The sequence below is a fragment of the Eptesicus fuscus genome, chromosome 23 (assembly GCF_027574615.1).
Source record: "Eptesicus fuscus isolate TK198812 chromosome 23, DD_ASM_mEF_20220401, whole genome shotgun sequence".
Classification (NCBI taxonomy): Eukaryota; Metazoa; Chordata; class Mammalia; order Chiroptera; family Vespertilionidae; genus Eptesicus; species Eptesicus fuscus.
Window position 1 is genome coordinate 11,986,422 of NC_072495.1, and position 12,170 is coordinate 11,998,591.

Genomic DNA, 12,170 nt, shown 5'->3' on the forward strand with positions numbered 1-12,170 from the left:
CTAGTTCAAAAAAATCATACTAGTCTTGGCCAGAGAGCTCAGTTGGTTCAAGCATCCTCCAATAGGCCAAGGTTGGAGGGGTGATCCCTTCTCAGGGCACATACAGGAATCAAACAATAAATTCACAAAATACGTGGAACAAGTGGATGTGAAGGCACATACCCTGATTGTGGGTTCGATCCCCAGCTGTGGCGCCTGTAGGAGGCAACCGATGTTTCTCTCTCGCTCTCAAAATCAATTTGAAAAAAATGATAAATTTCATCTTATATGCTCTTGACCAAAAATTTTTAAAAATACTTATTTTTATTGAGTTCAGAGAGGGAGAGAAACATCAATGATGAGAGAGTCACTGATCGGCTGCCTCCTGCGTGCCCCAAAAAGGGATCGAGCCCACAACCCGGGAATCCAACTGTGACTTCCTGGTTCATAGGTCGACATTCAACCACTGAGCCACATGAGTCAGGCTCAGCTCCACAACGTTTTACCTGTGTATATACCTGTTTGACCTCCACTGAGATCAAGATATAGCATATTTGCAGCACTCCAGAGAGCTCTCTTTAAAATTCTGATCAAGAACTGCTCAGCTGGCATAGCTCAGTGGTTGAGCATCAACCTATGAACCAAGAGGTCACCATTCCATTCCCAGACATACCCAGGCTGCAGAATCAAATGCCAATAGGGGGCATGCAGGAGGCAGCCGATCAATGATTCTCATTCTCTCTTATCATTGGTGTTTCTGTCTCTCTCCCTCTCCCTTCTTCTCTGAAATCAATAAAAATATATTTTAAAAAAACATTGTGGAGCTGTTCACAATATTTGTGCATTTCCTTTGGGTAAATCATACCTTGATAAAGCGCTGGGGCTGGGGTGGGAAGGGAAGGAATGAAGCACTGACACTCACTACAATGAGGATGATCTCTGGCAACACTTTGCTAAGTGAAAAAAGCCACAAAAGGCCGAAACCGGTTTGGCTCAGTGGATAGAGCATCGGCCTGCGGACTGAAGGGTCCCAGGTTCGATTCCGGTCAAGGGCATGTACGTTGGTTGCGGGCACATCCCCGGTAGGGGGTGTGCAGGAGGCAGCTGGTCGATGTTCCTCTCTCATTGATGTTTCTAGCTCTCTATCCCTCTCCCTTCCTCTCTGTAAAAAAAATCAATAAAAAAAAAAAAAGCCACAAAAGACCACCAATTGTACGATTCCATTTACGTGAAATGTGCAGAACAGCAAATCTGTTCTGTAGGGACAGAAAGTAGATCCGTCGTTGTCTAGAGCTGGGGGAGAATGGACGGCAAGTGTCTGTGAATGTGGACAGGGTTTCTTTTTGGGGTGATGAAAATGTTCTCAAGTTAGATGTGGTGATGGTTGCACAATTCTGTGAATACACCACAAACCACCGAATTGTACACCTGCAGTGGGTTAATTTTGTGATTTGTGAATTATGTTCCAATGCTGTTAAGTGGAAGTAGCCTTCCCAGAGCAACACTGTCAGAAAGAACTTAATGTTGTTGAGTTTCTTTTTTTACCTCCAGTATCCCCAGCCACCACTGCTGGCGTCAATCTCGTCCACACCACTGTGGTTGTCAAAAGTCTGCTTGAAATTTCCCTAGAAATTCACCCTCTAAGGCACTGTATCTTCCTTCCTTTGTGCTTTACACCCTTTGCTACACAGTGAAACCTAGTGACTCATGCCTTTAAAATGTCAAGAGGTCTTCCATTGAGTAGCTATGCTTTTGATATAAAAAAGCATCTTTTGTTCATTTATTTACTGAACATTTACTGTGCAAAGTCTGTAGTGTCTTAGTCAACAGGGCTATTGAGTTCAAGTAGTCTTTTTTGTTTTTAACCTTAAAAAGAGGAAGGGAGAGCCCTAACTGGTTTGGCTCAGTGGATAGAGCGTCGGCCTGCGGACTGAAGGGTCCCAGGTTTGGTTCCGGTCAAGGGCATGTACCTTGGTTGTGGGCACATCTCCAGTGGGGGGTGTGCAGGAGGCAGCTGATCGATGTTTCTCTCTCATTGATGTTTCTGACTATCCCTCTCCCTTCCTCTCTGTAAAAAAATCAATAAAATATATTTTTTTAAAAAAAGAGGAAGGGAGAAAGACAGAGAAACATCGATTAATTGTTCCACTTATTTATGCATTCATTTATTGATTCTTGTAGGTGCCCTGACTGGGGATGGAACTCATAGCCTTGGCGTATTGGGATGATGATCTAACCAACTGAGCAACCAGGCCAGGAATTCAAGTAGTCCTTTTTTCTTCTTCTTTTTTTTTTTTTAAATTACTTTATTGATTAAGGTATCACATATTTGTCATCAAACCCCCCCTCAAGTAGTCTTGACTTGGACCTCACAAATTCCTATTTGCTGGTACATAAGTCGGATCAAATTCCCTAATCACTCCAAATCCCCATTTCCTCACTGTAAACTGCGGGGGAAGTAGCCCTTAAGATAGGATTGGATGAGATAAGGCATAGAAAGTGCCTATTCCAGTGTCTAGCACATCATAAGAACCAATGGATGTTGCTCATTATTACAAAGTATTAATAACTCTTAGATTCCTCCTACAATTAATTACACAATCTGTTGGCAGGTAATCATGACCCTTCTTTCTCTGTTGGGAAATTATGAAACAATTACAAGTTTTTGTGTTTTTTTAAAAAATATATTTTTAAATTGATTTTAGAGAGGAAGGGAGAGAGCTAAAAACATCAATGATAAGAGAGAATCATTGATCAGCTGCCTCCTGCACACCCCCTACTGGGGATCAAGCCCGAAACCCAGGTATATGCTCTTGGCCGGAATCAAACCTGGGACCCTTCAGTTCGCAGGCCGACGCTCTATCCACTGAGCAAAACAGACTAAGCATAATTATGGGTTATTGCAGAGGTTCTTAAAAGTGTGCTCCATTCATTCACAATAGCCCAAAGGTGGAAATAACCGAAATGTCCACCCACGGAAGAATGGATAAACAAAATGGCTCTAGACCAGCCACGGAGGCATCACCTGGAAACTTTTTAGAAATGCAAATCCTTGACCCACTGAATCAGAAACTTTGGGGGTGGGCCCCAGCCATCTGTGTTTTGACAAGCCCTCTAGGGAATTCTGATGCACACTCAAGTTTGAGAAGCAATGAGTGGTAGCATAGTGTTCAGCCACTTGCAAGCTGTGTTATATTAGACGAGTAAATTAGGCCTCTCTCTACTCCAAGCTGTTTTCCCAGTTGTAAAATGGGGCTGAGGACAGAAGAGACTTCCTAAGATTGTTGTGAAGAGCTTTACAACAGCGTCTGGCACATAGTAAGTGCTCAGTAGACGGCGGCTATTATAAACTCCTTTTATCACTAAAATGAGAAATAAAAGAAATTTCCCAAGTTCATATCATTACATGGGAACAAGATACAGAAAGTTAGATCAGTAACACCCATAGAATGTCTACAAAAAGTTTTTAAAAAAATCCCAATGGGCCCTAGCTGGTTTGGCTCAGTGGCTAGAGCGTCAGCCTGTGGACTGAAGGGTCCCAGATTTGATTCTGGTCAAGAGCACATGCCTGGGTTGTGGGCTTGATCCCCAGTAGGGGGCGTGCAGGAGGCAGCCGATCAATGATTCTCTCTTATCATTGATGTTTCTATCTCTCTCTCCCTCTCCCTTCATCTCTGAAACAATAAAAGTATGTTTAAAAGAATAAAATTAACCCTGCTGGTGTGGATCAGTGTTTGAACGCTGACCTATGAACCAGGAGGTCATGGTTGGATTCCTGGTCAGGGCACATGCCCGGGTTTTGGCTGCATTCCCAGTGTGGGATGTACAGGAGGTAGCCAATCAATGATTCAATGATTCTCTCTCATCATTGGTGTTTCTATCTCTCTCTTCCTCTCTGAAATCAATTGGAAAAAAAAATGTGTGTGTCTGTATATATATATATATATATACACATATATATATATATACATATATATATATATATATACATATATGTGTGTGTGTGTGTATATATATATATAAAAGTCCCAATGATACGTCATGGTAACAAGGTTTTAAAAATAATTTCAAAACCAACTCTTCCCCAGAGATTTAAGATGGGCATGCAGCCATAGGCAGCTTTTTTTTTTTTTCCTTTTCTTTTTGTAGAAACCAAAGTGACTATACAAGCGAGTACAAAGTTAGGTCATACCTTACTCATGGTTAAACTAAGGAAAAAGTGAACTGGGAACCAAAAAGAAGTGGGTGGGTGACACTTAATAAAAATGGAAGCATGAATGTTTGGGGACTAAATTAGTCCATCAATAGGAAAGTCCCACTGGCTGCTAACTGGTGGTCCTATTTTGGAACATCAAGCACAGTAAGTCTGATGCCCTTCCGTGGCACCCTTTATTTCCTGAAGGGCCCATTCACTCAATATGGCCTTCTTCCTGTTCTCTAAATTATGGTCTTGTTACCCTTTAATCCTGCAGGGACATAGCAAGGATTTTGGAGATGTTCCAAGTTTGGGTTAAATGCATACAATCCTGGGTCAGTGACTTCATGTCTTGGCGTGAAAGGTCTTTAGAAAAGAATCTGGTTTCAGGAAGGGTGGTACCCAGGGCACTTTTTTTGAGTTCCTGTTTGCATAAGAGCACACTTAAAATACACATACAACTTAGGTGATGCCCTAGCCAGTTTGGCTCAGTGGATAGAGCACTGGCCTGCGGACTGAAGGGTCCGGGTTCGATTCCGGTCAGGGGCATATGCCTGGGTTGAGGGCTCAGTTCCCAGTGGGGGGAGGGGTGCAAGAGTCAGCCAATCAATAATTCTCTCTCATCACTGATGTTTCTATCTCTCTCTTCCTTCCTCCCTGAAATCAAGACAAATATATTAAAAACCAAAACCAAAATGTTTATTCACCGTAAAGAGTTGGGGAAGCAATAAAGATTATGGTGGTCCTCCCGTCACCACCCGACCCTCCATGCCTACTGGTGCTCCACCATGGAATACAGCAATCCACTCCTCCAAGAGTGGTTAAGAGAATGAAATGAGCTTAGCTCAGTGCCCAATGCTCGGTGGTTGCTTTAATACCAATCAGAAAGAATGTATTAACCCCTATGTTCATAGCATCGCTTTTTAAAAAATACTTTTTTTTTTATTGATTTCAGAAAGGAAGGGAGAGGGAGAGAGACAGAAACATCAATGATGAGAGAGAATCATTGATCGGCTACCTCCTGCACGCCCCACACTGGGGACTGAGCCCACAATCCGGGTATGTGCCCTGACTGGGAATCGAACCGTGACCTCGGTTCATAGGTCGATGCTCAACCACTGAGCCACAAGGTTCATAGGTGGATGCTCACCCACTGAGCCACGCTGGCCAGCAGCATTGCTATTTACAATAGCTAAGATTTAGAAACAGCCCAAATGCCCATCAGTAGATGAGTTGATATAAAAGCTGTGGTACATTTACACGATGGAATACTATGCAGCTGTGAAAAAGAAGGATCTCTTACCCTTTGAGACAGCATGGAGGGACAGAGAATATTATGCTAAGCGAAATATGTCAGTCAGAGAAAGACAAATAGCATACGATCTCACCAATATGTGGAATCTAATGAACAAAAGAAACTGAATGAACAAAATAGATTCAGAGACATAGAAGCATGGAACAGACTGTCAAATCTCAGAGGGAAGGGAGGTGGGGTGGGAAGAGATTAATCAATGAACTTATATACATATATCCATAACCCACAGACACAGACAATAGTGCGGTGAAGGCCTGGGGGGCAGTGTTGGGTTGGCTGGGGTCAATGGGGAGGAAAGGGACACCTGTGATATTTTCTTATTTATTTATTTATTTATTTATTTATTAAAAGATAGACTCTAATATTTTTATTGATTTTTTTACAGAGATGAAGGGAGAGGGACAGAGAGTTAGAAACATCAATGAGAGAGAAACGTCAGCTGCCTCTTGCACACTCCCCACTGGGGATGTGCCCACAACCAAGGTACATGCCCTTGACTGGAATCGAACCTGGGACCCTTCAGTCCGCAGGCTGACGTTCTATCCACTGAGCCAAACTGGTCAGGGACACCTGTGATATTTTCAATGATAAAGACACATTAAAAAAAAAAAAAAAAAGACTAGTAGAGTAGGCCATGTTGCCCTCCAGACCTTCTGCTTGGTTTATAAGGTGTTTTGTTAAGTAATTAATTTTGTATATAATTTTTATTTGGAACAGGGTGTCTCCAAAAATGTATACACACTTCAACAGCTGATGGCTCAATTTTGAAAGTGAAATCTACTTTAATAAGCACTGCCTTTATAATCATTCAAAGTGTGCGTATACATTTTTTTGGGGGGACACCCCCTAGATGGGGATGGTGGCCGTCATGGGGATGCCTTTCAGATAACCCTTCCCTTCGAGAGGCTACTAAGCATCAGAAAAGATGCTCAACATCACTGGAGAAATGCAAATCAAACCTCCAAGGAGACGTCCCCTTGCACCCAGTAGGAAACCTCACGGTAACAAATTCCCACGCGACTCTCAAGTTCGGCTTGTGTGCAACGGGAACTTATCAAATCTAGGGGTTAGGGAAACTCTGGGAAAACGTACCAAATCTCACTCGAACCAGCATAGGCATTTCCAGAAGAAGCCATAATATAAAGTTGAAACCATATTTAGTGGTCAAAGGGAGTCTAAAAATAAACTCTCCAGACGCTGACAGAGCCCAATATGGCGCAGAGAAAGTCTGCGGCTCTCAGACACCTAATTGCAGATTCGATAGTCTTTCAACTCAACGGTGCAACTGAACAGGTCTTGTCTTCGTGGGGAAAAAAATATTAGAAATTTCATTCTGCTCGTAAATAATACGCCTTCGATGCTCAGCACAAGGGATTATATATATTTTTTCTAACAAAAGCAAAAGTGGAAACGGCGCCCGTGACGAATCTGCTGTTGCCAATATAAAGGTCCGGTCGGCTGCGGCACCGAGAATCTTCCATCCTTAGGATCCCGGCGCCGGTGTCCGTGGGAGAGGGAGCCCGAGCCTAGGTGAGGTGTGTGGGAGCGGCGTGGCGGGAGCGGCGCCCACCTGGCGGGAAGGACTTAGTTAATTCCGACTGCACGGCCTGTCCGCGCGCGTGTGGGCCGCCATGTTGGAACCTGGCAAAGGGGGAGATCTTTCGGGGTTGTGTCTAGAGGAGCTGGGGCGGTAGCTGGGTTGGAAAGATTGCCCTTTCCTTTCTACGTCCACCCGGAAGGTGAGGGGCCGACGGCCAAGGCGGAGGCGTTTCGGGGTTTGAGGGGTACCGGCCTTTCCAGGGACACTTCCGCCTTAGCGTCTGCGTGCCACTGCGCATGCTCGACGCCACTGCGCATGCTCGGCAGGACTGCGGGTCCCGCCTTAAATCCTCTTGGGTGGGAAGCGCGGGAATGTTGTGCTCTCAGACTCAGTGAGGACAGAAGTGCTTTGATTGCTTAATAATAACTTCATTTGTATAATAATTTATAATTGTAAAGCAGTTTCAGAGATATTTATCCAATCTTCGCCGGTGAAGTGGCGTTTAGCTACATTTTACAGATGCTTTACATTTTGCCCAACATAGGACGAGGTCTTAAACCTGGGTGTTCCTGATTCCCAGTCTCATGCTCTTTTTTCACTTTCCACGCCTTTATCTATAACGGTTAACTGCCCCACCCACCTCCACAGGACACCATTCATCCCTCACATCCTATCCCCATTTATGAAATAATGACGAATCTAAAACTCCTGAGGGTTCAAATACAAGTTAACCATAGTTATAATGGTCTTTGTTTTTCCCCCTGCAACCTTGTGATGGAGGTTAGGATCTAAGAATTTGAGGGCCAGTAGAATTGATGTAGAGAATAGTAGAGCAGAGATTCCAACAACATAGTGGTAATTTTTTTTCTTCTTCTTAACGTGTGGAAAAATTCCAGCCACCAGAGGGAAAAGAGGTGAAGTGCCTTAGCGGCCGAGCCCGGGCCCCGATGAAATCGCCTCACCTGTGTCCGGTGCTCCTTCCGTAGCTCCAGCTGTTTACCAGCCTTTTATGATGAGGATTCCAGAGGTGCCTCCTCCAAAGTGGCCTGTTAATGATGACGGATATACAAAGCCCTCCTTTTACAAAGTAGTGACAGCGTCACGTCCTGCCTCTCAGTCCTCAATGAAATGGTCCTTTTCATCTGATTTGGACCAAAAGAAGTTCAGTGAATTATGATTGCAGTTGGTTCAGTTCCCCAGCATATACCGGGAAGGGTCCTAAGATCGAGATGAAGGGAGGCACACCTTAGACTGAAAAGCGTTTACTGTGCGTTGGGGGCAAAAAAGTGGTCTGACCGAGGAGCTAGGTGAGCTGTGGGAGAGGCACATTTGCTTCATGGGGTGGAGGCTGGGAGCTGGGCTTGGAATGGCCAGTGGAATGTCCGCAGTGGAGATGCGGGAGGCGGGAAGGAAGAGAATATTCCCAGCAGAGGAAATTGCGCCGACAGAGTCATGGGCTGGGGAACTCGGGCACATTCAAGGCACGAGGCGCAATCCTGGGTAGAATAGGTTTTGCAGTGGAATATGGTGATAGGCTAAGCGAGGGTCAGGGGGCTTGAGTCTGTTGACTTTGGATTTTATTCTGAGGGTGTTTGGCTTTTTATTGGGGGAAGGTTCCACAGTGTACCTGCCAAACAATCACTCTTCCTAAATAACCCATGAACTGAAGAAGAAAAGCAAAAGGATTCTGGAGGGAAATGTGAGAAGGAGGGGAACATTATAGGTATCATTTTAACAAGTGTGACGGGAAGGTGCTCTTAGCAAAGAGCCCTGGGTTTGAAGTAACATTTCAGCAGTGGCTCTAAAGACTTACAGAGGTGGTCACATGGTTAGCAGCAGTGTCTGAAACGTTGGCAAGCACTGTATTATTCCAGCAGGTTCGCATGAATCGATGATCCTGTGTCAGACTTGCATTTTCCCACCCACTTTCAAAAACAATGGTCATGTATTGGGGTGAATGACAATTGCAGTGTGCTTGCTGGACTAAAATGATCATTGCAACCAGCTCTTGTGCTCCAAGGCACAAGCAGGTTATCTGTCAGCTAGGGACCTGGGAAGAAATCTCCTATTCCTTTGACCCGAAGAGCCCACCGCTGGGTAACTGTTGTTTTAGCTTTGCTGTCTGCGCACCGACAGATGCGAAACGCTGCATTCCAAGCACCGTTTTCCCTTGTAGTTTGGCTTTTGAAAGAAGCCTTTATCTTGTAGTGACGCAGATGAGATGTTTGCAGATGAGTGATGTAAACGTCTAGAATTTGCTTCAGAATCATCGGGGAGTGGTGATGTGAGTGGAAGCATAGAGCAAACAAGGCCGGCCCCATGTTGGTCAAAGTGGAAGCCAGGCAAGGAATTCGTGCAAAGTTATGCCATGCTCCACATTGGTATGTTTGGAATTCTTGGTAGTAGAGTTAAAAAAAGTTTTTTAAAAAAATGTTTTTATTGATTTTAGAGCGAGAGGGAGAAACCTCTAGCAGCTGCCTCCTGCACACCCCTGACGGGCAAATTGAACCAGTGACCTCTCAGTGCATGTTTTGATGCTCAACCAACTGAGCCACACTGGCCAGGGCCTTGGTAGTCAAGTTTTTAAAAATGACATTTCTGTAGCGGTTCCCAGGCTGGTTTTCCTGACCATTTTGAAGTCTCTAAAAGGTGAGCCTGGCTTTTGATCCTCGATTTTGATTCATTCTCTACATTATAGTTAGTTCCTGGAGTTAGTAAGTTCCCTGTGGTGGTTAAGCTGGAGGATAATACATATCTCAAACTCAGGTGAGGTGGCCCTCTGCCTCCTCCTGGGAGGGGCGGTGGGGGAGTGTGGGGGAGAGCATCTCAGAGCCCCACTGCCTGGCTCTGATGCTGTCTCCCCCACTTTCTTGCTGGGAGGCCTCAGCCTCTGGGAATCCACTCCCTTCCCTATTAAAGAAGGGGTGAATGATGGTGCCTGCTGCACGGGGTTGTTGTAAGGATCAAATGAGTAGCGCACAGTAGGTGCTACATAAATGCTTGCTGTGGTCCTTCCTAGAACATGAACGACTGGATGCCCATCGCCAAGGAGTATGACCCCCTTAAAGCTGGCAGCATCGACGGCACGGATGAGGACCCCCACGACCGTGCAGTCTGGAGGGCAATGCTGGCGCAGTACACCCCCAACAAAGGCGTCACGGGGGACCCTCTCCTCACCCTGTTCGTGGCAAGGCTAAACTTGCAGACCAAAGAGGAGAAGTTAAAGGAGGTATTTTCCCGCTACGGGGACATCCGGCGGCTTCGGCTGGTGAGGGACTTGGTCACGGGCTTTTCCAAGGGCTACGCTTTCATCGAGTACAAAGAGGAGCGTTCCCTGCTCAAAGCCTACCGGGACGCCGACGGCCTGGTCATCGACCAGCACGAGATATTTGTGGACTACGAACTGGAAAGGACTCTCAAGGGGTGGATCCCCCGGCGGCTTGGAGGAGGGCTGGGGGGGAAAAAGGAATCTGGGCAACTGAGATTTGGGGGGCGGGATCGGCCTTTCCGAAAACCCATTAATTTGCCCGTTATTAAAAGCGATCAGTATCGAGAGGGAAAGAGGGAAAAGAGGGAGCGATCCCGATCCCGAGAGAGATACTGGGAGTCGAGGACAAGGGAGCGAGACCATGACCGGGGCAGGGAGAAGAGGCGGCAGGAAAGAGAGCCAGCCAGGGCGTGGCCTGGAAATGACTGGGAGAGAGAGAGGGATTTCAGAGAGGACAGGGCCAAGGGGAGGGAGCGGAGGGACAGAAGTAAGTAGAGGCTCCGCACCGCCGCCTGCAGAGCCTAAAAGAAGGTGGAACAGAAGTAAAGCACAGAGAGGTCTGCATTGCCTTTATACAAAGGTCACCAGTGCTAAATAAAGCTCCCTGATGATGCTCTGGCTCAGGTGGCGCAGTCAGTTGGGCGTCGTCCCGTGCACTGAAAGGTGCTGGTTCGAATCCTGGTCAGGCCACATGCCTGGGGTGATCGATGTTTCTCTTTCTCCCTCCCTTCCTCTCTACAAAACCAATTAAAAAATATTTAAGAACAAATAAAAAAACTTACTGATGATAAGGCGGTTTAGGTAAGTTTCCAATCTGAAACCCAGGTTCAAGCTGAACACACTGATGTCATGAATTTCTCTTCTTCATCTTAGAGTTCTGCGGGCACGTTATTTAATGAGCTTGAGAAACAACTTTGTACCCGCCAGCCTCCGTACCGAAGAGTGTGTGCAAGGAGCCACCGGTCTTTCGTTCAGCCTTAGGAGATTGGTTTTGAGAATTTTATTTTCTCCCATCCATTAGAAATGACCATTTTGAGGGCCTGGCAGAAAGAGGTGATGGCCCCAAATCATTTGTATTGACCTGGGACTCCTGGGAACCCGGATCTGGTCAAAATATGTTGTATGTTTTCCATCCTTACGTCTATAGTGCAAGGAGTTGCTGAATTGAAATAAAAATGGGATAGAAAAGTGAATCTGGGGGAAATTTCCAGAGACTTCATGCTAACCACATCACTCCTTCCTGCCAAAACAACCCGTGTCCTTTGCACTGAAAGTGGTAAAAGTCTCAGCAGAGACAAGCAAAAATACCCCACCCCCCTCTATTCATAGTGGAAGAAGACCTGGGGGGTCATCACCGCCGCTGGTGCCCCCCACCCCGCCGTACCTGAAGGTGTCTTCCAGGCAAGCCCTGGGGTCTCCACCGACAATGAGGAGGTCTCCTAGGCTCTTGAGGAAGAAGAGCAGAGGCCCGCTGGAGCACCCAGGCACAGGCGGCCGGCCAGAAATAGGCGCCAGGCCTGTGGGCCACCCAGAAGCTACCTGGGAAGACAGGAGAGACTGGGCCAGATGCCTCCTTGCAAACGCCCTGCCCCTGCCTCCCTGTCCCCCTGAGGGCAGGGGCGCTGCATGTCCTATGCCTCTTCCTAACCAGCTCTGGGTCAGGAGGTGGGCCCAGCTGAGACCCAAAAGAGGGCCAAGTGGGGGAGGGAGCTCCTCTCTCACAGAGGACGTACCATCCCCCCAGGGGCCTAGCCCAGGCTCTCCCTGTCTCACAATAACCAGCTCTGAGGCTGGCACCCTCCCTCCAACCCCCCACCACAGGCAGAACACAGGATTTTTAGGGCAGTGAAACCACTCTGTATGGTACCTTATG

At 46.4% G+C, this 12,170-nt stretch overlaps 1 protein-coding gene across 4 annotated transcripts; it reads left to right on the top strand.

The window, feature by feature from the left end:
* The first annotated feature begins 6,947 nt into the window (after nt 1–6,947).
* Nucleotides 6,948–11,490, top strand: SNRNP35 (small nuclear ribonucleoprotein U11/U12 subunit 35). Of its 4 annotated transcripts, XM_054712600.1 has the most exons (3): nt 6,948–7,019; nt 9,479–9,678; nt 10,049–11,490. In XM_054712600.1, the coding sequence occupies exon 3, from the start codon at nt 10,052–10,054 to the stop codon at nt 10,790–10,792; it is 741 nt and encodes a 246-aa protein (XP_054568575.1). In that variant the 5' UTR covers nt 6,948–7,019; nt 9,479–9,678; nt 10,049–10,051; the 3' UTR covers nt 10,793–11,490. The 4 variants fall into 4 exon arrangements, with proteins under 4 accessions (XP_054568575.1, XP_028002891.1, XP_054568574.1 ...); XM_028147090.2 differs by lacking the exon at nt 9,479–9,678 and having other exon boundaries at nt 6,948–7,024; XM_054712599.1 differs by lacking the exon at nt 9,479–9,678.
* Nucleotides 11,491–12,170: the final 680 nt, after the last annotated feature.

What these genes read in the sequence shown, in the direction of transcription:
- SNRNP35 (XM_028147090.2), top strand. Translation starts at nt 10,052, where the DNA reads ATGAACGACTGGATGCCCATCGCCAAGGAGTATGACCCCCTTAAAGCT.